General features: G+C 41.9%; 1 protein-coding gene across 4 annotated transcripts in view; it reads left to right on the top strand.

The window, feature by feature from the left end:
* OSBPL1A (oxysterol binding protein like 1A) overlaps positions 1-19,322 on the top strand; it is a 77,327-nt gene extending 58,005 nt beyond the window's left edge. For all 4 annotated transcript variants that reach the window (XM_036404641.2, XM_036404640.2, XM_036404653.2 and 1 more), the window contains 11 exons: positions 1,766-1,841; positions 3,443-3,577; positions 6,425-6,522; positions 7,191-7,373; positions 7,861-7,968; positions 8,060-8,149; positions 8,398-8,524; positions 11,707-11,823; positions 12,605-12,728; positions 14,452-14,542; positions 18,163-19,322. In XM_036404641.2, coding sequence (XP_036260534.1) covers positions 1,766-1,841; positions 3,443-3,577; positions 6,425-6,522; positions 7,191-7,373; positions 7,861-7,968; positions 8,060-8,149; positions 8,398-8,524; positions 11,707-11,823; positions 12,605-12,728; positions 14,452-14,542; positions 18,163-18,265 — 1,252 coding nt within the window. In that variant the 3' untranslated portion in view covers positions 18,266-19,322. The remainder of the gene's footprint in view (positions 1-1,765; positions 1,842-3,442; positions 3,578-6,424; positions 6,523-7,190; positions 7,374-7,860; positions 7,969-8,059; positions 8,150-8,397; positions 8,525-11,706; positions 11,824-12,604; positions 12,729-14,451; positions 14,543-18,162) is intronic.
* Positions 19,323-26,306: the final 6,984 nt, after the last annotated feature.

The raw sequence follows: 26,306 nt of genomic DNA, 5'->3' as shown, positions 1-26,306 counted from the left end.
TGTGTGTGTTCTAGAGGGAGGAGAGAACTGACTCCCACAGCAGATTTGACTGATATAGGCAACAAATACGGATAAGTGGCTGAAACTGAATGCCAACCTTCAAATTGAACAAAAAAGCAGGTTAACTTTAATGAAAATTTAAGTTTTAGTATGTAAGGAAAGCAATTTCTTTTTATACTTCAGCAAACTAAGGGTTAATGTGTTTAACATGCAGAAGGACTTACTAAAACACAAGTACCCACTTTGCTGAGTGCCTGCATTAAAGGATACACAGGAAAAACAAGTTAACATTACAGGTGAAGATAAGACTGAGTAGTTGGTGGACACTGTCCTCTCCTGGACATATGTATCAAAACATCCACAGAAGTATTTTATACTTAATATTATTCAGGATGATCTTTTTCACAAAACATTTGTGTCTCAGTGAAAAGTCAGAATGGAGAGTGAGTGGTGGTATGTTGGTCAAGTAAAATAAATCCTCCTACCCACTCATCCTCTGCAGGGGAGCTGAGTAAAACAAGTTGGTGTTGGGCTTGTAGCTACTTGCTAACACTGTAGTGTGCTACCATGAGGAGATCAGACATACAACTGGGTTTTTGATGGGATAGGGCTTGTTTGATTTTAAGGAACATTTCTTGGTTTTGTTCTTTCTGAAAACTGAAGCATCAGCCCTGGTAAAGGTGTTCCGGTGGCAGATAAGTAGGGGAGGTAGCACAGCAAGTGGGGCTACTGAAACAAACAATATAGCCTGAGTATTTTTTTTTCTAAAGGCAGTGTTTCTATTTATCAGAAAGGTGGGGTGGAGAAGGAAGGTACAGACTCTTCACACTCTCTGAAAAAGATTGCTTTAGCTACCTTGAGCAGAGACAAGACAACTTTGGTTAGGATAGCAACACAATAATTTGGAGTTAACTAAACTTTGAAACTTCAATAGTTCATGCAGTTTGAGTAAGCTCTAGGTAATTTTTATTTATTGATAAGAACAGAAAAATTGTGAATTTTGCTTGTTGGCAATAGCATCATGATCCAAAAATGGATTTGTGTTGTCAAAGGACAAAGGACTTATGACCAATACTTATGCCTTTCCAGAAGTAAATTGGATTAACAGTTGAGCTGGTCAGTAGCAGTGAGAAAACTGAACAAACTGAGTGCTTGATTTCCCATGAGGCTGAGAAACGCACGCTGTGTTTTCAGCCTAAATGCTGGTCCTTGAAAGTGTGCTTATGACTTGTTTTGGGATATGTCAGCCCCCTGTAAAAGAGGCTGCTCCATTTGCCCTACTTTAATGATGCTGCTTTTTTCTCTTGTTCCTGAGGGCTGGTTTTAATATAGCCCATAAGTGTTGTGGTCCTTCATTGTCAGTGTAAAGGTGACTAGCAGAAAAACCCCAAAACAAACACACTGTTTTAACCCTCATATCTGTTCAGATATAGTGGATGTACTTTTGTACCTATTCAGTTAACTTCCACTTTCTCACAAAGACACAACTAAATATCTTAGTAGTGCCATTGTGAAAACTGTTTTGATGACATTCTCTTCTGTTGGTGTTATGCAAAATTCATGGTTCTGGTTTTGGAGAAATTCATGTTTCTTTGCAGGTAAAACAGTTTAAGTGCTTCAAAGTAGCACTGTCATTGCCCCAGGGATTTTAATTTAAAAATTGGGAAACTGTTACTTTCATAAATTAGCATTTGCATTTCTTAGTCATGGTCAGTATTGGAAAACTTTTCTTACTTCTGCTTTTTTCCACTCTTCTTTTCCACAGAACAAGCTTACCATCTCCAATGTTTTCCAGAAATGACTTCAGTATCTGGAGTATCTTAAGAAAATGCATTGGCATGGTAGGTAATCAGAAAGCTATGATAAAAAATGGGGAGTGATTGTTTTCTTTGAGGTCCAAATGAAAACTTTCTTGGGAGAAGAGGTCTTTTGTATGTGTTTTTCGTTTGTTTATGGTTGGTTTGTTTGTTTTAGGTTGTTTTTTTTAATTGCTTACTGCTTATGCTTTATTAATTTGCTGCTTTATTTATGCTTAATTTGCTTTATGCTTTGCCTTCTTAACTTAAGCAGGTAGGAACTAGTCAGAGCAATATGCTTTCAGTAAAAGTGTCTTGACTTGAGCCTTTTAAGTACTTTGCTGGATTTTTTTAAATTTATTTTGACTGTGGAAAAAACAAAACAACCCCAGAAAAACAACCACTTTGATTTTGCTTTTGTCCCTTCCCCTTAGTATCTGAGTCTTCCCCCTTCCATGGTGTTACTGATCAGATGGTGGCCAGATCAGAGTTAGCTCGTTGGCACCTAATCTGCTTCCAGCTAGGTGTGAATTGAGAGGAGCTCTTCTCTCCATTAGATCCTACAATAGGCTGGAAATACTTGCTGCTGATAAACCTCTGTCAGTCTCTAACAGTAGTCTACAGAAGGGAAAGTTTGTGGGTTTAGTTGCTGTTGTTTTCTCCTCCTCCCCTTGGTTGTAGTTAGGAGCAGCATCAAGCAATGAGGTGTGGAAATGCTGGGGAATGCCTGCATCAGCAGCTCCAAGTCTCCCGAGTTGATGTGAAGTGTCTGAGGCTTCTCCCAGTGTCTTTAGTGGAAAAGTGTTACAAAATACAAAGAACAGATTGAAAGCCTGCCTTGCATAAGGTATGTGCAGGAAAAAAAGGGTCTAAATTCTGCAGAGAAGTTGTAGTTGTGGGGGGCAGCAGAACTTGTAGTGGCTTGTACCAAAGCATCCTCCAGGGCTCCTGGTGCCAGGTGCTGCTGTTATGGCTCAGGACGGTGCTGTTTGCCTCACCCTTGGCCAGCAGTCACACTTACAGCCTTTTAAAAATTTGCTGCTGCAGGCAGTTTAAACCATTGCTGTGTTATGCATTCGGAGGGCAAGCGTTTTAAAAATGGAGAGAGAGAACAGACAGCATCCAAACTGTAGGGCTTCCTTTAAATTCTTATTCCTGTTGCAAACTCTCTTTTTTCTTCAGAATACAAAATCCCTCTTTTTACTCTTGTACCATCATGTTTCCCTCTTCTTTCTTATTCTCCTCCCCCCAGTTGCCCACCTGCCTCCAAAAAAAGATAATATGTTTAAGTAATTAGATGACCTATGGTCTGTATCTATTTATGGAATAATAAATAACTTAGTCTTTAAAAGGGTCCTTAATACTTCTTTCCATTGTTTCATCTCACCTTCTTAATGCTTTCATTGATAGGAAGTTTGATGCTTGGTTTTCTTTTTGTTTTAAAAGTAGCCTTAACGCCAGCACAGCTCTGCTTATCGAGCTCATAAGGGTTTTGTCCTTTCCAGTATTAGCAGAGCCAGGTCAAGCACATTGCATTAGCACTAAGAGCATCATTTATTTTTGTAATAAGCCAATTACACTTGGGTTACTGCTGGTCAGGGTATCTAATCATTCAGTTTGTAACAGGAATTTCATTTGTGCATCAGGAGTTGTCGAAGATCACAATGCCAGTTATATTCAACGAGCCCCTGAGCTTCCTGCAGCGCCTCACGGAGTACATGGAGCACACGTACCTCATCCACAAAGCCAGCTCGCTTTCCAGCACCACCGAGAGGATGCAGGTGTGTTGGCTTTGCTAGTTCATGTGAGCTCTTGCTCAGTGTTGTGGGATTTTTCTTCCTTGGCCTCATTGTAGGAGGAACTCCTGTAACTTGCTGCATGTTGAGTTCTCTTATCCATTTACTAGTTTTGTTTGTTGTCCTGGTTTTCACAGGGATAAAGTTCAGTTTCTTTATAGAAGCTGGTAAGGTGCTTTATTTTGGATTTAGAATGAGAATAATGCTGGTAACACACTGATGTTTTAGTTGTGCCTAAGCTGTGTTTACAGTAATTTAAAGACTTTCTGCTCCTTGTGTGCTGCCCCACCAGTAAGGACAGAAGAAGCAGGGATGGGGGCAGAGCTGGGACAGCTGGCCCCAACTGTCCAGAGGGGTATTCCATACCATATGGTGTCAAGCTCAGGACATAAACTAAGGGAAAGCTGTCTGGGGGCTGCTGCTCAGGATCTGATGGGCCATCAGTCCCTGGGTGGTGAGCCATTGTGCTCTGCATTACTTGTGATGGTTGTGATTATTTTATCATTATTGTTTTCCCTTGCTTTTCTGCCCTATTAAGATGCCTTTATCTTAACCCACTGATTTCACCTTTTTTATCCCCCATCCCATTTGTGCCACGGAGAAGCTGAGTGAGCAAATGTGTGGTGGGTTAAACTGCAACAATGGCACCCCACAAGGAGCAGAGCTTGAAGGGTTGAGATAACAATGGATCTGACCAGAGCACAATAAAGCAAATTTGTTATAAGCATTTATGATATTAGTTTGGTAGTCTCCGGTTGCAATGTTGATTTATTTGCTGCTGTGAATATTCTCGGAGCTGGGTTATGCAACATCTAACTTGCCGTATATGTTCCCTGCTGCACTGTTTTTATCACCTCTGGGGGCTGGGTTAAGGTTAGCATTTTGTTGTACTTTGTAACACTGTCTTATGATTCCTGGTGGTGAGTCTGAGCTGGCACTAGTACTCAGCATTGCCAGCATTTCCACACCTTGGGAGCCATCTATAGGAAACCATTCATAGTTACACCTTTTGCCTTTTCTCGACAGAGAGCCAATCCATGTAGGAGATAGCTTCTTCCATCATCCTCTTCTCCTCCAGGCTAATTAACTCTTGAGAATTTTCAATATCATCGGGATATCAAATCCACTTGTTCCTTTGCTGTATCTCATGAATGTGTTTCCAGTCTTGTTTACAGTAAAACAACTATTTGGGGTTACGACCCAGAGATCTGCCCCAGGGCTGGAAAGCTATGAGTGGCAGGGTGTGTGGGATAGTCTGGGCAAGCACTAGGATAGTGGGTATTCCAATATCTTGAAATTTCACTCCTAAGCAAGTGCAGAATCCTGAGAAATTAAAAAAGTGTTTGGAAAAAGTATGCTGTCACCCTGGCAATTCTATAGTGACAGAAATCACTGCAAGGTGCTGTGGCCTGGCCCTGGCCTAATGAGCTCTGTTCAGTACATTCAGTTCCCTCAAGGAGAAGAGAAGGCCTCCAGATCTGACAATAAAACAAGAGCCACTGGAGCTACTCCGACTCCTGTGTCTGGCACCACTGCTGAACCTAAGAACCAACCTGTGCTGGTGTCAGTCACCCCTATACACAAGAGGAAGTGTCAGAAGCAAAAATCAGCTCATTTAGTAAGGGACAAAGGGGTTTCTTCCAAGAGGGAGCAGGAGAAAGATGTAGAGAAAACAGGCTATTCTGAAACAGGGCTGTAATGAGAGAACAGGAGAAAGAGGAGAGATAGCTGCTGACTGGAGAGGAGGAAGATGAAGGATTCATACATGAGGCAGTACCACACAATCCCTATCTCTGAATGAGCTGTGAGATACACAAAAAGGTTTCGGCTGTCGTCCAGGTGAACATGTTGTCTGTCACCAGCCTGCTCCAGTGTTGGGGTAATAAGAGAGCCAGTAGTCTGGAACTGGAGGATAAGGAAGCCAATCAGGTAGGATCCCTTTTTAGGAACTGAGACAGTGACAGAGGGATTGGAAAAGTGACACAAGTCACTGTGGAGGTGACTCATGTCAGGTGTGAAGGGAAGATATTCCTTCAAGGGCGATGTTATACGTCACCCAGACAAGTGATGCACCTTGGAGAAAGGTATCAGTACCTGAGGGAAGTAGCCCTGCTGGAGGTGATTTATGATGCCCTGGACAAAAAGGGGCAGAGGTGCACAGTAAGTCCTGGACAAGAAGTATCCAGAGGTGCACAGTAAGTCAGGTGCATGTGACCCATGTGGTGGAAGTTTGTACAGAACCAGAACTGTCACAGTTTAAGCCAGCAGGCAGCTTCCATACCAGACAGCCACTGACTCACCCTGATTCCCCCCATGGGGATGGGGGATAGAACTGGTAAGGGGGGGAAGGAGAAGAAATAATAATTTGAATAATAAAAACAAGTGATGTACAGTGCAGTCATGCACTGCCCACTGACCAGTGCCCAGGCAGTTTTCAAGCAGCAGGAGCCCCTGGCCAGGTTCCTTTCCCCTCTAGGTTATTTATATACTGAACATGATGTCATATGGCATGGAATATCCCCTTGGTCAATGTGTCAGCTCTCCCAGCTGTGTCCCCTCACAATTTCTTGTTCCCCTCAGCCTGGTGGGGTGGTATAATAAGTTGAAAAGTCCTTGGCTTTGTTGCTAGTCATTGCTTAGCAACAATTAAAACATCAGTGAATTATCAGCATTATTCTCATTCTAAATCCAAAACAACACTGTACCAGCTACTAGGGAGAAAATCATCTCTATCCCAGCAGAAACCAGGACACCAGTCTAGGAAAGTATTTTGATATTCTGTAAGATCATGGCTACTGTTGGTTAACTGTGTGACCTTACTCTTCTGAGCAGTGTGTGGCTGCATTTGCTGTGTCTGCTGTAGCCTCGCAATGGGAACGTACTGGGAAGCCTTTCAACCCATTGCTTGGAGAGACCTATGAACTGATCAGGTAATGAACAGAGCTGCACTGGAGGGGGGTATTCCATGGCAGAGATGTTTCATTGATCTGTTAGCTGGCTTGCAGACTGCACTTCAGCTCGTAAGCTTCCAACAGCTGCTGTAGGTGCATGCACTGTGTGTTGATGTTCACCAATTGACCTTTCAGTGAAGAGAAACTACTTAACTTTTCAATTCAGAGCAGGCAAATGAAATTTGCCAGGTTTAAAAGCAAGTTTTAGCTACAAAAATTAATTTTCCCCCAAAATCTTATGAATGAAAAATGTGCATGGTACATAAGAGAGTGTACAGGAGTGTTCAGAGTACCTAATAAGCAGCATGAGTCTATTACTGTGTAGCTGTACCTAAGGCAGATTTTTCTTTCAATTAATGTTTTGACCTGTGTTTAGGTGAAGATTTAAGAAAGAGATCAATATCAAAAGTAGCTATATTGACTCATCAGATCTGGTAGTTCTTGTTTCTTTTTTATATTAAGTCCTTAGTTATTTAGGATGAGGATGTTCTATGTTTTAGTTGATCTTTTCAGTTTAACCTAGGCTTTTAATTATGTCTTGCACTGAGTACAGCAACTATGCATGGATCCAACTATCCCTTTCACCTCAGGAAAACCAACCACAACTTGATATGCAGGTATATGGTTTGGTTATCTTTATTTTGCAGAGATGATCTTGGATTTAGACTTCTCTCAGAGCAAGTCAGCCATCATCCACCAATAAGTGCTTTCTATGCTGAAGGCTTAAATAATGATTTTGTGTTTCATGGATCAATTTATCCTAAACTCAAATTCTGGGGCAAGAGTGTGGAAGCAGAACCAAAAGGCACGATGACTTTGGAGCTTCTTGAGTAAGTGGATCAGTAATAATTGAAGGGGTACACTGCCTCATCCTTGATGATTAGAATGAATTAGTCTCAGTCTTAGGAATGGAGGTGTCCAGTACCCACATCCTAAAGCCTGGGGGCAGATCACTTTGTGGGGAGGAGGGGAGGGGAAGATGAAAAGAACTACCGTTGTTTCCCCATGCATGCTGCTAATAGCACCAGTGGGGACCTGGGCCTGGATGTTCTCCAAGTGCCTGGACATCAGTTCTGCTAAAGCCAGCATGCCTGAGTCCTGTTGGCTTTCCTCGTATCTTTCCATGTTAACAGTGATTGCACCAAAGTGACTGTTTTAAGGAGCTGGTAAAATCAGTAGCAATAGTAGTTAATAAACTTCCTGGGTTTACTGATTTATTGCCATGCCCATTTCAAGACTTGGAATGATGATGGCTTATTGAAGGACAGACATCCTGTACACGGATACAGTATTTTAATTTTTATTCCCTTCCTTTAGGCACAACGAAGCCTACACATGGACAAACCCTACTTGCTGTGTGCATAACATTATTGTGGGCAAACTTTGGATTGAGCAGTATGGAAATGTGGAAATAACTAACCATAAGTAAGTTAGGAGTGTGAGCACTTTCACTTCCTGCAAGTTTGAAAAGGAAAAGCATTTGGAAGTAATTAGTGCTCTCTTGTTCTGCCTTTAGAACTGGTGAAAAATGTGTACTAAGCTTCAAGCCCTGTGGCCTCTTTGGGAAGGAACTGCACAAAGTTGAAGGCTACATTCAGGACAAAAGGTAACAGCTTAATTCCAAATGGGAAACAAATGACTGCCCTTGGTTCTGAGGGGAGCTGTGGAATTGAATGCCTTTAACAGAGTCTGTCAAGGGCAAGAACCTGCAACAGCAGGGTTATGAATTCTGCACTTCCAGTAATGGAGTTTTAAAGTTCACCTCAAAAGTTCTTCTTTCACATATTTTTGTCTGAAATGAGGAAATAAATCTCTTTAAGCTCCTTTGTAAACTTAGTCTGCTTTTTTTGACAGCAAAAAGAAACTCTGTGCATTGTATGGGAAGTGGACTGAGTGTTTGTACAGTGTTGACCCAGCTACATTCGAAGCTTACAAGAAAAATGACAAGAAAAATACAGAAGAGAAGAAAAGCAGTAAACAGGTATTAATCATGTTAAGAGTTGAGATCTCAAAAGCATGATAAGACAGCTAAATATTTTAGTAGCATTTAAGAGCATTACAATTTCCTTCACTTACCTTCTCTTTCCTGGCAGGATACAAAATGGATTGGATAAGTACCAGTATTAAGGGATGAAATGCTTTTTTTTGTCTTGAATTGATATTCAAACTTCCCAAAACTTGGTATGATTGAAATACTGTCTAGTCATTACCTGCTTCTTCCTCCAAAGTTACATGGAGGAAATAACATATGCATTACTTGGGCCATTTCTGGGCCATATTCTAGTGGGAGGATTTTGATTCTTAGAAGCAGGACAGATTAGTTTCTTAACTTGATGGAAGATCATATTTTCCAGCTTTTATAAGGATTTTTTATTGCTTTCTATTAAATTTTCACAACTGTAAAAGTGCTGGCAATTTTTAATTTTTTTTTCCCAATTGATTTTTTTCTCTTGTGAAAAAAACCTCATTCATAATTCTTCCAAACTTCTGATTAGCAGTAAGCTTTTTGTTTAGGGTGAATGGTGATGGTGACAACACACAACCTGGTGAAGAGCAGTCACTTGGATAGTAGTTTAAACAGGGATTGTTCCCCTTTGGTGACTGCAGCCTTTTTTTTTTTTTTTTTTTTGTTTGTTTGGGTGTTGATAATTTTTGAAGAAACTTATGAAGAAAAGAGATGGAGAACTCTGACAGCACTTGTGCCTGTGCAGGTTAAGATTGTTGCTGTATCTGAGCTTGCTCCAGTGCTTGTCATCAGGAGAGTGGTAAAGCACTGAGGATTGCTGCTTCTCTGGGAGTCTGACCTGGAGAACTCTAGGGAGAAGGAATAAAGAAAAACACACCCTGTGTGTTTGTTCAGCTGCCTGTTTGCATTTTCCAACAATGTTCAAGATGATCATTGCTTTTCACTCTGAAATGCAGCATCCTGTTGCATAAAGCTCAAGCTGCAGTGTTGCTCTGACTCTAGGAAAATGCTTTTCCTACTTAATTACCAGAACTCTTTCTATGTAGAAAAGGGTTTGTATGAACTGGGCTAGGTATGAACCAGGTAGTCTGTGCTGAATATGTACTCCCACTGTCCCTTGTGCCTGAGGAGCTGGTATATTCTATGGTTTTGGGGCATTTAGGTAAGCCAAGTCTCATGTATAATGTCTGGATGTGGTTTGTCCCTTCATGGTAGGGAAGGATTCATTCAGGCATGAAGGCACATGGCTTTTTAAACTTCTCAGTAGAATTTCCAGATTTATGTAGTTGTTTTCCAGATATTACTTCTGCTACTTAGTGCTACATTGCTACCAATCAAGAAGTGCTTCTGCCTTCCTTGAGGGAACCTGTTCAGATGAGAGATCAGAGGGGAAAATAATTTTTCAGGGATCTAGACAAAGCCTTCATGTATGCAAAGGTGATATTTTACTAACATCAGAAGAGTTATAGTAGACCCACAGTTAGGCCAGGATGGTTCTGCTCTGAATGAACTGCAGTCTTTTTTTAATTGAGATGAAGCATTTTATACAGAATTTTCAATGCAAATACATGGAAGAGAATAATGTAGGCAACAGCAATTGCCCTTATACATGCCTCATTTAGAGACACCTCATTTTAGAGGTTTTGCTTTGGCAGGTCTGTTAACTATCCTCACAGCAATATGCTGAATACTTGAGTAGCATTGAGCATAAAACATGGATCATTGTGGCAGGAGCACATGAAAATCTACATTTTACCTATTTCTCTGTAGTTCTTAAGCTACTTTAAAGTCTTGTATTCAACAATGCAGAAATTGCATTGTGCATTGTAGCCTTTCTATAAAAGGCTTGGAGTTTGGCAGTGTGATATTGAATTGTCTTTGTTTTGATACAAGGATAATTTTCTGATGTGTTCTGCTTCAAATTCTCAATTTCTGAAGGATTGATCAGGATAATTTAAAGAACAGAATGACGGGTTGCCAGCACAGTTCAGATACAGTCAACTAAAAGCCCTGTTTGTCTTCCTAAGAACTGAGGGGCTGAACCTGGTCTGCACATTATTCTCCTGACTTTCACTATTAAAGCTCAGTGAAGCAGAATCTTTACTACTACTTCTGATTTTCTTGGAAGTACAACACGTGAATCATCTCAGAGGACAGCTGAGTGCATGTTGGGTACTGGATGTTTTCAGTATTATCTGATGCAACCATGGCCTAGCAAAGCCTATTAGCAGCAGGATTAAAGCTGCTGGCCTGTAGCCAAACATTTAAAGCATTAGTTGCCTTTAAGTTTGGTGTTAATCTCCGATGATCTCTGAAACATGCTGCTGTTTTTAGCTGTGATTGTGACACCAGGTTTTCTTGGGAGAGCCTTATTCACTGTCCAGCATGGCTTTAGTTTGATCTTCCAGCATCCACTTCTGTGGTGGAATTAATGTCAGCAGCATCAGAGCCCAGCTGCTTTAAAGCTGTGTGTAAAATGGGAAATGGTTTAGATCTAGTTCAGGTCATACCTACACTGGGATCACCAATTACTCTCCTGCCCCAGTAACCCTCTGTGGAGTTTTTTACTTTCAGGGAAAAGTCCTGTGCCTACAGCTGCCTCAAGGTTGTATGTGTCACCCTTCATACCCTTTCCAGAAGCTGTAGCTAATTTAGGATATTAATTTCACATTGCAGTTTGCCATTTCAGTGCTGCAGTGGTTAATGCAAAGGAAGTTTCTGCTGGGCACAGAGCAGTAGAAAGGGCTTTTTGTTGTGCACAAACTGGGCACCATCTGCACTATGTGCTGGCGTTTCTTTGTTGTGGAAGGATGAGAAATGTGGCTTTCATTCTTCACCTTTAATGAAGCACAAGTGAAGTTAAGTATCAGGCATGAAAATGCTTGTACTTGAGGAAATAGGACATCTCTGAGGCGGAGAAATTGACATTTCTTAGCGCTTGAACATCCAGCTTGCATCTACAAAGATGTTGATGCAAGAAACTGTTGGTAGTGTTCAACTACCAACAGTTTTAGGAGGGAATTGGGAGTATGTGTGCTATGTTAATGCCTCAATCCTTGACAAGAAAAGTTTCTTTGCTGAAATTACTCACCTTTAGTCAAGGAAATAATTTTCTGTAAGTTCCAGTATTGGAATGATTGGGTGTAAATGGTTCATGACTTCAAAGCACCGTTCTTTTCTTTGTGTGCTGCCTTTAGGTGGGCAATACCGAGGAATCAGATGAGATGCCATTGCCTGACTCTGAGAGTGTGTATGTTATTCCTGGAAGTGTTTTGCTATGGAAGATAACTCCAAGACCTCCAAATTCAGCGCAGGTCAGCTATGCTTCTCCTTATTGAAAGTGTGTGCTATCCTGTTACTCTGTATGGTTTACACAAAGCACATCCATTTGCTGTCTTTGTTTGGATTTGCCTGTTTATTGCAACAAGCCTCCCCACCACAACTGTAACTTTCTAATGTGGGGTTGGAAGGATAATTGCCAAAGACATCAATCTAGGATCAGTGGAATTTCTCTGGAAAATGGGATGCTTCATGTAGATAGTGGCATGGGGCCTTTCCCCACCTCTTCTCTCCACTCTGCTTCCCCACTGAGGCACCAGCCTTGTAAGAAATCACACTGAAGGGTTTTATTAGAGGCCAGACATTTCCAAGGACAGACCTGCATGGCACAAGTTGGTGTGGGAAGGGCTGTGAAGCTGGAGAACCACTAGGCAGAATACAAGGGTATTATGTGCAGCTGAGAAGACAAATAATTGGTACAGAAAAGATGCCCCCACTGCATTAATCTAGGGGGACATCTCTCTATGGAGATAGAGAAAATACTAGTAGGACTGGAAAAAGAAGATAAGAGAGAAATAGTGCACTGAGTAATTGGATGCTGGCCTCCTTAAGCAGAAACAGAAAGGATCACCTACACTGCCTGTAGGTGATCCAAAACAGTGCAGTTTTGTTGGTATCTTGAGCAATCCTATATTGACTGATTAAGTAATACAAAAGCACTTGGATGTTTGTTTTTAGACAGCAGTTTCCTTTTGTATTAACACAGTAGCTAGAGGTGTCATAAGGTCACCTTTCATCTTTGTCTCTGAATTTCAGATGTATAATTTTACAAGCTTTGCTATGGCTTTGAATGAGTTGGACAAAGAAATGGAGAGTGTCATTCCCAAAACTGACTGCCGGCTACGACCAGATATCAGAGCTATGGAAAATGGAGAAATAGGTAACTTCAGTTATGGGCAAAGGGGGTTTTGTTTTTTCTTAAAACTGAGGGACTGAGAAAACAGTCGTTAGATGAACAGCCAGATGAAGTATCTCCCCATGCATTCCTCCATGCTGCCAGGCAGTAAGTCTTTAACACAACCTTCTGCAGGCTGTGTTGAGCTTCGGGTGTCACCCACCTGCACAGGGGATGGTTGGGATGGAGGTGATCTTCTTCATAGTCACCCATATCTGCTGCTGTGGTTTAGACTGGTGACCAAAGCAGTGTTGATTAACAATATCTGCATAGTGTTAAGGAAATACTCGTGAACTTTTCAGTTTGTCTGTTTCCATCAGCCTGATGCAGAGGAAGTGTTTTGTTGTGCCAGTTCTGAGAAATGCAGTCAAAACTATTAAAGTGAAACTATTAAAGTGAAATGCCAAAAAATACACTTGATAATACACAAAATTATACTTCACTGGGAGTTGAACACTCTGCTGTCCTAGAAGAGTGAGTTAGAAGTACATGATGGGACTTTCAGTGAATAGGAGCAGTGTGCTTTTAGACTAACATTAAAGCAGGATGGCAAGCTTTGTAGACTAACAGTATGGGGGCTGGTGTTTTCTCTGGCTTGCTAATTGATTGGGTAAGTCATGAACCTGATTTGGTTTCAGCTGTATAACAAGGCAAAAACTATGACACTTCTGGTAAGTAGTCTGAGATCTAGCAATAAAAACCAGTGTCATGGTGTAACACAGTGCAGTTGTGCAGTTTTCTTTCTTTTTACTCAGAAGCTGATAACCATTTCTTTGAGGCTTTTACAATAGATCAGTGAATTCCCACAACCACTCTCTCCTGCCTGCTCAACTGTTTTGTGGCCAGGATGATGGATATATTTGGTTCAGAACATCCCCAGTAATTTGTCTGTGTAAATTTAAAGAGCAAATAACTATGCTGTTAGCAACAGACCATATTCCTTCATGATAGACTAGCAGCATGAAGTTTGAATTGCAGCTGGTAATACACACTGGGTTAGTAGCTGACAGGGAATGGCTGGTAGAAATAGTTAAGAAAATCATTCTTGGAAAACTTGTGTATGAAATGCTTTTAGAGGATTCAGGAAAGTGAGATTGACTTTCATCTAATCTGCTTCTGAGTCTGACTTACTCCTCAGACCTTCTGATCATCCTTTCTTGGCAAAGAGAAGCAACTGCTCTGCTTGTTTGGGATGCTGCATTAGTGCATTACAAAAAAAAATGAAGGGATGCTGCAGAGACAATTCTTTTTAATATGGAAATGAGTATTCCATACTTCTGGTGATGAGGAACTAGACACTAGTAGCAACTTAACTCAAAACTCAACAAGAAGCAGGTGGCCAGATTTCTGAAATAAATTGATCATATATTCAGTTTTCCTACTGAAATAAATTCTACGTATGCCACCTCCCTTAGCTCACATTTGCTATCATGTAGACATATTTCCATAGTCCTCAGGCCATGGATAAATATATATTTAGCAGTCTTAAAGACCAGGATGCCACTGGCTGATCCTTTGCAAACGCTGGCTTGCCTTTGCTCTTAGACAAAACCAGTAAAGTAACCTTCATGTTCTGTAGATGGCTTTTTAAATGGACATTTTCTACTACTGCCCTTATTTATTTTCTGGGTCAGATGAAGTAATGTCCCTGTCTTATATATTATGCTTTAATATCTTCTGTATTTTTCTGTATTTTTATTCCTTCAAGATCTGGCTAGTGAAGAAAAGAAGAGGCTAGAGGAAAAACAGAGGACTGCCCGCAAAAATCGTTCCAAGTCAGAGGAAGACTGGAAGACGAGGTTGGTGCCCTTGCCTCTGTGTGTGTGTAGTTACATAAAGGCTTTGAACATTCAAGCTAGGTGACAGTCTCCACTGGTGACATGCAGTGAGTGTTGTGCCAGCATGAAGAGCAGACAGCAGCAGCAGGTCTGCAGTGCTGCCGTTGTGTTTGCAGACTCGCTCCCAGCGGGATGTAGCGCTTCCAGAGGGAAGCGCCAGGCTTGCTCTGGTTCCTTCTCTCACTGCTTGCACACCCATATGCAAACACAAACTGTTGTCTTCTCTGAGCACTTCTTGCTTCTGGCATGACAAAGATGTTACCTCTGACGGCTGCTGGTAAGGACTGTTGTTGCTGGTTAGTTTTAATTGCCTCAAATTTGCATGCCTGGCCAAAGAGAAGAGGAGATGCTCCCTCCTTGTGAGCTTGCCCATGACTTCTCAGCCCCGTTGCTCTGTGCTGACAATGCTGTGTTCTCACAGTTTATCACCCAGTTATCCAAGACCCTGCCTTCTTATGGAGGGGGCCCCTAACTACAAAAGAGGAGCTAAGGGGAAGTTAGCATACAAGGGACCTGCCAGGATGTTTTGGGGATTTTTTGGGGGTTTTCTTTAAACTATGAGGAGTCAGCTGGGAGCTCTTACACACAAGCAAGAAGAAACTGTGAAAATGTGACCAGATGAATCAAGTTTGACCAGGCAAAGTCTATTTAAAAGCATAGTAGTGAGTTGGCATTATCCTCTCAGAAAAAACAATAGTAGTGCTAAACTTTAAATAAGCAAGGTTCTTCTCTTCTGTATTATTAATACAGTCAGACACTCTGGATTAAATATCTTTAAAATATTTGTAACAATAAATGACTTTTTTTTTTTTTTTTTTCTTTTTTTTTTTAAATGAAGTCACCCATCATCCCAAAATCCCAGGTTTGGACATGTCTGCCTTTGTCTTTTTCCTATGCCTGCTCTCCTGAAGTGTTTGGGTTTGTTTGCATAGAGACTGATGGAGAATAACATCTTTGTAAAGCTTCTAAGTGCTGGACAGCCTTGCACCTTTCACTTCCTTTCCTGAATTCAGAGTGCTTCTAGCTCTCACCAGGTATTTTCAAACCTGGGATAGTTACATAGTATTCTTCCAGGTGCCTGAAGTAGCTTAAATATAGCTTAAAGCACCTGAAGCTGGAAATTGGGGAATTCCCATGGAGCTGTGGTTTTTGGGTTATATAATTAGCACAGATGCCATTCACAAGGTTCTGCAACTGCTGTTGTGCAGATTGTGTAAACCTGTTCAGCACGAATCTGGGATATCCTTTAAGAACTCTTTGCTTTCCAGGATGTTTCTAAAGCTTTGGCAGAAAATTCCTGGTGTCTGATCTCTTTAGCAGGAATGCCAGGTGTGGCTGCCTATAAAGGATGAATGTTAAGTTTAAGGAGAGTTGTGCTATGGGGGTAAAAGTGCATGCTGTGAAGAAGTGTCCTACCCATCTGTAGGTCTTATTCTGCTGTGCATATGAACAGAGCTCAGATCTAAACTGCTGCCATTTCCTTGCCACAGAAAAACAGGCTTCTTGTCTTGTCTGGTAGAATTCCTCCTTCCTAAGACAATTCTCCAAAGTGCACAGTAATTTTTTTTTTTAATATATAATTTTATTATTCTGAATCCACTTTACAAGTGAGGTCTTGGTGTTTCTCAAGAGGTGATTAATGTTGAACACTTACTATTTTAGATGCTGACCAGTAATCTTAAGTCTTGAGTAAAAATATTTAATTCAGTTTTGAAATACAGCAGTGGTCTGTTAATTTTGGTGAAGCCTGTCCCATCTTCCCCACATCACTGACTGATTTAGGTCTTACAGGTCTCTCAGGCTTAGTTCTTCCCACTGCCTTTCTCCTTCCTATTGAAGTAGGTGGATACTGGAGGAGGGGCACTCTGTCCTGACCTGTGCAAGTGTTGAGGACACACTAATGAGCTGTGGGCTGGCTAGAATTTCTTAATCTGAGAGGTGAGGTCACTGTGCTTATAGCCCTGTCTCACGGCAAGTGTTTGGCTTTAGCTCTGGAATGAGCTGCTGTCACCAATGAAATGGACAGTTAAGCCAATCCAGACACTTCTTATTTGGGAATAGCTGACTCCTCCTGTGGGAGGAGAAGCAGGAGTGAGCTGTGTACAGTACTAGGGGTGAATGACTTCTGTTGACTTTTTTGTTGCATTTCTTCCAGCACAGCTCTCTCAAGTCCTTTGAGCCAAGCAAGACTTGCCTGTTAGCTGCCCTGCTTTGTAACACAACCCTGCAGTACTGGTGGCCTTTGGGTTTTTACCTTTTAAAGAGATCAAGTCAGATGTGGTTCAAATGTGCTTTTACTCTTCTGAAACATTGCTGGAGAAGGGAAGAGCAGAGTTAAACAGGCTGCCTTGCACACAGATCATTTACTTAAGTGAGTGTGGTCACTATAGTGAGTCACAGAAACAACTGGTTTCTGTGGTCAGTGAGAGGTGAAAGGAAGCTGTGGAGCACATTACCACAGAAACAGCTTCTACCAAGCTGGCTCATGCCATAAGTGTGGCTTGGCAAAATACAGAAGGAAGTCAAAATGCTTGAGGTCTGGTACTGTGTGCTGTTGAGGCACAAGATTGAGTAACTGGGCCAAACAGAAAGTGGCATTCACTGTGTGCTATATGGTGCCTCCAGATTAAGCAGGAGGAGAGAAGAAAGGAAAGAAAGCAGGTGCTCAACATCAGTGTTTCTATTAATAACAAGCTTAGTAAAAGCTTGCAAGTAGCTCCATGCAGATGGAATCAGCTTTCTGGGCATTGAGATTGAGTCTCCTGCTGCCAACAGTGTTAACACAACAGTTAACTTGTAATAATCCAGAACTGCTCCTGCAGCCTGTGGGTGATGTTTCATCCTCATTGAGGGTAGCTGGCACACTTGTTCTGAGTTACCTGCTGGTCAAACCGAAGGGAAGGAAGCTAATGCACAGGCAGTGGGAACAAGGACGAGTCACCTGTGAAGAACAGAGATTAGTTATATAGGGATGGGGTAAGGAAGGCCAAGGCAAAGCTGGAACTTGGCAAAGCATTGAAAAAAAAAATAACACAAAGGGCTTCTACGTATAGGTTATTCAGAAAAGAAAGGTCAAAGATGGTGATGGTTTTTAAGGTGTTTTCCAGCCCAGGTCACTCTACAATTCTATGAAGAAGTGCATTGCAAAACAAGGCTTTAAAAAAACAAGGGGTAATTTAGATCCAGGGATATAATATTGTTTTCAGGACTGCAGTGGTTGTGGTGTTTACATGTCTTGCAAAAACTTACTCCTTGTGCATGCCAGAATGGTTTTTCAAAACTGCTTTGAAATAAAGCTGTATCTGTCCTTTTTTTTTTAAGCAGTAATCTTGGCAGCTTCAAATGGCAAAACACTGGTGTCAGTAATTCCATCTCAGAGACGTTTAAGTAGTGTTGCAAATGGGAAAATGTAATCACTGAAGATGACTTTAAACTCACAAATTTAAAACCAAGAGGACTCCTGCAACAATTATTTTGTGCTGTGTATTTTATACCATCTGCTGAAGATGCAGCAAAGTAGTTCTAAACTTGTACAAGTGAATCTTAATAGCTTCACTAACATGCTGTGTGTTTCCTTGCAGATGGTTCCACCAAGGCCCCAATCCCCACACTGGTACACAGGACTGGCTTTACTCTGGCAACTACTGGGACAGAAACTACTTTAATTTACCTGATATTTATTAAAATGCAGTAAGGAGCCTCTGACTGATACAAATAAGTCTTAATCTGTTTTAATGTTTTCCCTTGTTCTACTTATCTCCTGAAAATACTGACATGTTATCAAACAGAATATTAAGCATCTCTGCAATAAATCTGGTGGTACATGATCTGCAGTCCTAAAGGTAGGGGAATAACTTTTCTGGCTGATGGTGGATCCTGCCTGGACAAAGTTGCTGTGGTTTCAAGCTGCCCTGAGTACACCTATATTAGGTTGTGGTGTATGAGGAATAGAACACCTTCAGCTGTTCTGTGAATACTTTATTTTGTAGATAACATTGGCACAAGTAAAACTGGTTTTATTTATTGTGACATGGGAATGTTTAAAAAGCACACAAAGTAATTGCAATATTCTATTCTTAAATGAAGAAAAGGCTGTCACTTCTGTAAAGATGTAATTTTTCATAAAGTGACTTTTCTTTTACTAAACTAATTCCCTTGAAGCCTGAGCTCTGCTCAGGAGATTCCAGAAGTGTTCCCATCTCTGGAGCAGTAATGCAGTTATTCAAACATTACTCAGAGGTTATTTATTCAATGTTTTGTGCAGTGTGTTTTGAATTTTGCTCTCCTGTTTTGCTACCAACCTTATGATTTAAGGAATTAAGAGCCATTTAAATATCTACAGATTTGATTTGAACTGCACACTAGTAACAGGTTTTAAAAGAATCTGTTTCATGCACTAGAAGTTCCGGTGCCCAGCACCACTGCAAGAACCTAATCAGTCCAGGAATGACCTGGTGGAATATGGCAGGGGGACAGGACTGTGTCTGTACTGTGCAAACTCCCTGCAAGGAAGTCTTGTGCATTTCAAAGGTAGTACAGCACCTCAGTGAGGCCTCCTGTGCACAGCTGCTTTACCCCTTTTCAGTGGGGTGCATTCAATCTTCGTCTGTTTATACTGAACTGTGTACAGAGCTTCTAGAGGGCAAGCTGCTCTTTGTACAGTATTTTAACTGCTGTCTGGAGGTTAGTGTTAATTGAATAATTTAATTGCTACTAAATAAAGGCTTCAAAACTTCTTGCATCTAGTCTAAAGTGAGTGGTGTTCAACAGTACTGACCCCTTCTGAGCAAGCTTCATCCAAAACCTGCTGTAGTGAGGACAGGTACTGTTTCTCTGTGCTCCATCGACCTCTCTTCTCCATAAGCAAGGAAGAGTTTCTTTCTAGGGGGTGGGGAGGGCTGGGGAACTGAGAGCTTCCTGCAGCTTGAGCTTTAAGTGGACTACTGAAACTGTTAATAAGGCAATGAGATGCTTTCTATTTTTATTCTAGGCACTTCTCACATTACCCAGGTCCTGATGCTGAGACATATTTGCATAGATAAGGGAAAGCTTTTTCCTTGGCACCTTTTCCTGTGAGGGGCCAACTCTCACAGTGACCAGTAGATGCAGGATTTTAGTACCTATCTGCAGGAAGCCTCTACTTGGGCCAGAGCTTATGTCTGGACTGCTGTGCAGCTTCCAGGTGTGAGTCTGAGATCTGGAGAAGTAGCCTGGCTGTTGGGCCAGTGCAGGTCACACAGCACTGAACACTGAGTGCCAAGGAAAGCACAACATTTAGTTCCTGCCTCCTCCCCATGTCAGCACAGTGAGAGGCTGGGTGGCTCCTCACTGGAACAGCTCCAGCAGATGTGGCAGTGGGCACAGTTCACACAAGGATAACACTGGGGATGTTCAACATGGGAATGCAGTTCTAATTGCTGGTGGGTTTTTTTGAACATTTGCTTAACATTATTTGATTTATTGCAATGTAAACTCCATCCATCCTGACCATTTCCTGAAGTGCAAACAGCCTCCCTTCTCTACCTGTTTAAAAATTAACATTAACTCAGTAGGTAAGTGTGGAAGAACTATAGATGCTACCTCAATGCACTCCAAGGGGAGGGTATTTTGCCCCACTCTGAATATTACACAAACACTAAAAGTTCAGGCTACAGGCAAAAGGATACGTATAAATATGAGGCTAAAATTGTGGTTCTTTGAGACTAAAATCAGAGCAGGACTTGCAAACAGTAACAAGCAGAGGAAAGCAGTGTGGGTGTGTTATATAGGACAACTAGTTTAAGCAATCATCTCTATTTTATTTTGAAAAGGGATAAATTAAGTTTCTAGTAGCAAAATCCAAACAGCAGCATGTTCCTATGTGGGAAGTAAGCATTGTTTTTCAGTACCCTGCTCTGGGTATGGAGTCTGATCTAATGGTGGCCTGAACAAAAAGTGGAGAATTTCCCAGCTTAATTTTTCTAGCATCACATAATTTGGAGCAGGTATTTGTGACAGCTGACCATGTTGTTAATCTTCTCCCCTGGAAAAGCTGAGGAGTGCCCAGGAATAAGGACCCCCACCTCCAGCAGGACAAAGGCTTCATGGTAATTTTCCCCTTGTCTCAACTAAGTTACACAACAGAAGGTCCATACATTAGAGTGTATGCATGTCCCAGGCACCTGAGGCTAAAAAGACACAAACAGCTGTGGGAATCAGGAGCAGTTAGTTCCAGTCATATTGTAAATCTTTATGTCTTAAACAAACACACCTAGACCTAGGGAAAGCAAGCATGATACAGAAGGGAGCTGGGACAGCAAACACCATTTGTTATGTGAGTGACAAACACCTGCAACCTAAAAAAATAAAAATGAAAAAATAAAATGTTGTCAGAGCAGAGGCTATTTTGTCCAGTATTTCTGAAACTGAAGTTTGACAAACTTTCCTAAAAGTTTAGGTTTTTTTACAAAAAGCCACTGTTAATCTAGAACTCTACCTAAGCTCAACTCTCCTTTACAAAAGGCTCTGCTGTTCCAGGGAGAGGGGAGGCAGGACAGCCCCAGGCTGGAGGATTTCTCCAGCTGGGCAAGGGCTGAGCTGGGCACATGCCACCACAGGGAAGAGATGCTGGTGAAGGCCTCACCTAGAAAGATGGGCACCAGCTCTTCTGCTCTTTGTGGAAGGATGGCTGCAGAAACTCACCAAGTCCAGCAACCACAGGCAACCACCACCATTTTTTTTCTAAGTGAAAAAACTTAGGTCACTGCTGGAATAATCAATCTTTCAGTCAAGGAGAATCAAAACTAGGGCTCCAACTGGCCACTAGCTCCTCTCCTTAGCCACAGGACACAGGGATTACATCTAAGGTCCCCAACACCTGCTTCAGAAAATACAGGTTTTCAGCAAGATCATTTTGCATTAATGGGCACTTTGCCATCACTCTTACCTGCCCTCAGGAGTACAGTCCTGGCCAGAGTCCCATTTCTTGGACCAAAAGGCAGTGAAATGTAACACAAGCATTTTGGCCAGATAGACAGTGTTGGTCCAGTAGTTTCTTAGAAGTCACCTCTAACCCTGCATTGCACTGACAAGAGGTGACCTTCCATTTACTTACCACTAAGCTGTAGAGCTGGAAGCTGGAAATGGGAAGGTGACATAAATGCCCAAACTTTCTTACCTGACAAAACAAACTTGCTCAGTTTGATTCCAGTTGTGCTGTAGATTCTGCTCTCTCAGGATGCCAAATAAATCATCATCAGATGGACCTAAGGTTGTAGTACTTGAGGCCTGGCCTGCATTTAATGGCTGCTTCATCTTTAACAGATAATTTGTTTGGTCCACAAACAGAATTACTCTGAAAACTGCTCTATAAAAGATGGAATCTCTGCATCCATCATCAATTCATCATCCCAACACAATGCTACAACCTCACAGGTTGAGGTAACTAACCTTGGTTTCACTGCAGAAAGCTGCAACCTGTAATGGATCATTAGGAGCAGGTGATGGTGGAGGTGAAAGGTGATCATTCTCTGTAAAACCAGCACAGTAGCAGAGGAGAAGGCAAGTCTTTCAATTCATCATCACAGCTCAGCGCTGAGCTGCTTTCCGAATGACATCAGAAATTATGAGAGACATTATTCAAAGCATTAGAGCTAAATCCTCTCTGAAAAAACATTATTCTCCCTGCCAGCCCAAGCCAAGTCAGGCCCATTTATAACCTGTCACTATTGGGCAATGCCACAGAAAGGAAGGGCTGCCTTGCAGCTGTGCAATCCAGTTAGCTCCCTACTGGAGCATGAGTCCCAAATCCTATACTGGCACTGTGGGTGGGAGACTCCAGAGGAAATGGAAATCTTGCTGCCAGCCCAGGTGCTGTGAGTGTCACTGCCTGGGTGCCTCCTGAATGGCTGGACAGGGATGTTTCCTTAACACAGGTATTCAGGTGACAATTCTCAATTATGCAGCCACTCTCTCCTCATATTTGAAAAGGCACAGCAGTCAGGCAAAGCCCCCAGTGACTGGAGAAAATGGAGTATCACATCTGTTTTTTAAAAAAGGTGGTGAGGACTGTAGGAGCTACCAGCCCATCAGCCTTACCTCTGTGCCTGGTAAAGCTGTGGTACAGATCATCCCAGAAGATACATCAAAACATATGGAAGATGGAGAGGTGGTTAAGGACAGCCAACACAAGCTGCAGCTTCTCCAAGGGCAAATAGTACCAGACTGATCTAGTGGCCTTGGATGATGGAGTGACTGCATTAGTGGACAAGGGATGAGCTACAGATGTCATCTACCTGGACTTCTGGAAGGTCTTTAACAGTCCCTCCCAACATTCTGGCTTCTAAATTGGAGATACATGGGTTTGATGGATAAGGAAGTGGCTAGAAGGGTGGAAACAAACCAGCAGTAAGTGGATCCTCAAAGGTCTGTACTGGGACCAAAACTATTGGTAACAAGTCTGTAGCAGACTTGTTATTGTCTCTTCAATGACAGCAGGATCAAGTGTGCCCTCAGCACTTTTGCACATGCAACCAAGCTGAGTGTGGTGCAGTTGATTTACCAAAGGGAAGAGATGCCATCCAAAGGGACCTGGACAGGCTTGAGGACTGGGCCCAAACAAGCTTCATGAAGTTCAGCCAAGGCCAAGTGCAAGATCTTGCACCTGCCCACAGCATTCACACATTCCCATGAGCTGCTGCATTTTCCCCCTCCCCACAGTACCATGAAACCTGCTCCTGCTTTCTGCCACTGACCTGCCTAATGCCCAGCACAGGCAGAACCCTTCTAAGCAAGTGCCTTTGCCAAAACCTGTTTTCCTCACTAGACATTTCTTCCTGGGCAATTCTTCCCCTCAGCCTCAGGCTATGATGCCATCACACAATCTAATGCTGCAACTTGCAGAAAGCAGAAAGGCTGCAGCCACATCCCACCCCTGTGGTGCACAGACCACCCCCTGCTTCCTGCCTGGCCTTTTAACACAGGTGACATACAAAACCCAAGGGATTTGAACAAACTGCAAAATATGGCACTTGAGAAGCAATTAATTGTTCTTTGGTGGCTTCTGGCAGGGGCTCAGAGGACACAGCTGGAGACTGTAACTTCTTCAGCCACACCCCAAGAGAAAACAGGTTATTCCTTCATAAAGGCTTTGTTTGTACTGCAGAATCTTATGATTGCAAGGGCAAACCCTGAAACAAACCTCACCTGCCCAGGTGATCAGGGTGGGTGGCATTTGCTTCCCAGCACACATTATTAGTAGGTACACAGAAGATCATTTTCTGTTCCAATACAACAAGCACAAGAAAGGTCACTGTGTAGTGCTGTATTTTCAAGGTTACCACTGTATTTTGGAGGACTGTAAAGACAGAAAGATCACAGGGGCAAGGCATGATCAGGAGTCTACTGAGGGATAAAAACTTTAAACACAAACATTGCTGCAGATCAGCCTTCATTATAGATGGAAAACCATCATCTACCTACCTGCTCTTACATTCTTGGGTTTCTGCATCTCTACACAAACCTGAGGGGAACTCCAGCAGTACTGAAGATTTCAAACTCACTGGTGCTAAAGCATTTAGAAAATCTGTAACAGCTTCTTTTTAAAAGTAACATACTTGCAGCAGAACTCTGCTAATTTTGACTGACTTTCCAGTTCATTCACAGGAAAGTATGCTAATGTATACTCACCACAAAATGCTTCTTGAATCCTTCATAATTTCTCAAGAAAACTTCTCACATTATCTTTTCAGTCCTGGAGAGTGACAACACAGATGATAATATTTAAAATGCTAAATATTCGTATTTTATGACTTGTGAAACTAGGAAGAAGAGCTTCCTATAGAAAGAATCTTTCCAGAATATATATATGAGAAGTAAAAAATGCATCATTTTTGGAGTAGGGAGAGCAATCCAAAGTCTAGATTTCTGTACTGAGAACACATGGAAGCACATGCCTTGATAAAGGTATTACACACACCTGAGTGCAAAGGTAGCCATGATTACTTTGTAATCATCCTCAGTAATACAGAGCAGAGGAGAACTTGCACATTTGCTTCTCTGGAAAACTTTCAGAACTCTAGGTTTGCAAAGCTCTGCACAGCAAAAGCTTCAAAGATGCTTAAGTACAGATGTCATAAACCACAGAAAAATGTATTACCAGAAGTGACAGAACTGAAGCATAAACCTCCATAAATATTTGAAAGGCTGCAGGACCTAAGATAAAATTGTGTGTGTCTGAAACTAAAGAGCAGCTATAGGAAAAAATATGTCTGGAAACTAATTCACTGTGCTGGGACTTAAATGCTGGTTTTGGAATCCATCAAGAGCAACCTACCAGGTACTTTACCAACACACATCACCCTTTGGCCCCATAGGGAAGGGCCTGTCAGCCCATGAGCAGCCTGCCCAGCTGAGGTCATTGCCTTGTCCTACCACCTTTTACCCCTTTGCAAAAGTAACAGCTTCCAGACAATGTTGAAATCTAAGAGCCTGAGCAGAAGTTCAGCAAATCAAGGTCCCAGATAAGCTTTATTTTTCTACCAGAAAAGGGATCAGGTCATTGATTAACTGGGAACAAGTCTATGTCCCAGCAGTACAACTATCTTTTCTCAATATAATAAACATACTGCTTTTAGTGAAAGACTGGGAGGTCGTTATTACAAAAATTATTCTGCTTAGCAAATTCTGACAATCTCTTTCTCCCTTCCTTCTCAAATCCTCAAGTCAAACAAGTCATTTTTTTTCCTTTTAATCTCTTCCCTTCTCCCACCTGGGCATGTCCTCTAGATAAGCACAGCTTGCCAGAAATGCCTGAAGAACACTGACCAACAGCCAGTCTTGCTGAGCTTAACAGATTACTTGACTGGAACACCATCATGGAACAGGTGACATCAAAAGACAAGCAGCATTTTGGAAAAACCAGCAATGGAAAAATTAGGGCTAACAGTAAGACAGCTGCACATGAAGTCCCCATGGCTGACTCTCACTGGTGGTTAAAACACAGGGAGTTCAGTAGATTATGGAGATCTTGGGCTATTGTGTAAAGGGGTTCTGAGCAGAGGCAGGGAAGAATTATAGTAGGTGCAACTAACATGCACATATCCCTGATAACCTGTGGTGAGTCCAGCTGTGGGGTCCAAACACACATCAAAAAAGTAATCAGATATAAAAATAATTCAGCATTTAATTCTGGAAAGGTTGCCTCAAGTTCAATTTCTGTGTGGTAGGAAATGGGTGGGGAAGAGGCCAGGTGAGCAGAAACACTCTTCACCATCTCCTAACAATGGCACACTTTTGTGACTTGTTCAAGTCTATTACTGCTAAATTTCATTTTCCTTGCGCTCTAGGCTGCCTGCAAAGTTTCTGACAGATGCCACTGGCTTCCCAACTTAAAATAAAAAGATAAGCATAAATTTACTCAAGATTAGCTTTACAATGTTTGTCTGGGGTTGCATAACTTCTAATGAAAGTGTTTTCTACCACTGTTGGTGTTTCATAATGATTGCTGGAAAGGGAAGTTGAGTGCTGTACTCTGCTTCCACCCCACTGCAAGGTTTGATCAGGCCTACATCAACCTAACACGTGCTCAGACTTCAGCAGGTACGGAGCAGCTCTTAAACACAAGTACAATCAATTGTTAGAAAGGCAATCACAGTGTTGCAAACTGAAAAGCAATTCAGTACAGCATCTGGGGAATTTTATTTAGGAATAAAGCATAACTAGAATATGAAACAAGCATTCAAAGTCA

The sequence above is a fragment of the Molothrus ater genome, chromosome 1 (assembly GCF_012460135.2).
Source record: "Molothrus ater isolate BHLD 08-10-18 breed brown headed cowbird chromosome 1, BPBGC_Mater_1.1, whole genome shotgun sequence".
Taxonomy (NCBI): Eukaryota; Metazoa; Chordata; class Aves; order Passeriformes; family Icteridae; genus Molothrus; species Molothrus ater.
The sequence above is the reverse complement of the archived record's forward strand: the minus strand, read 5'-3'. Positions and strand labels throughout refer to the sequence as shown.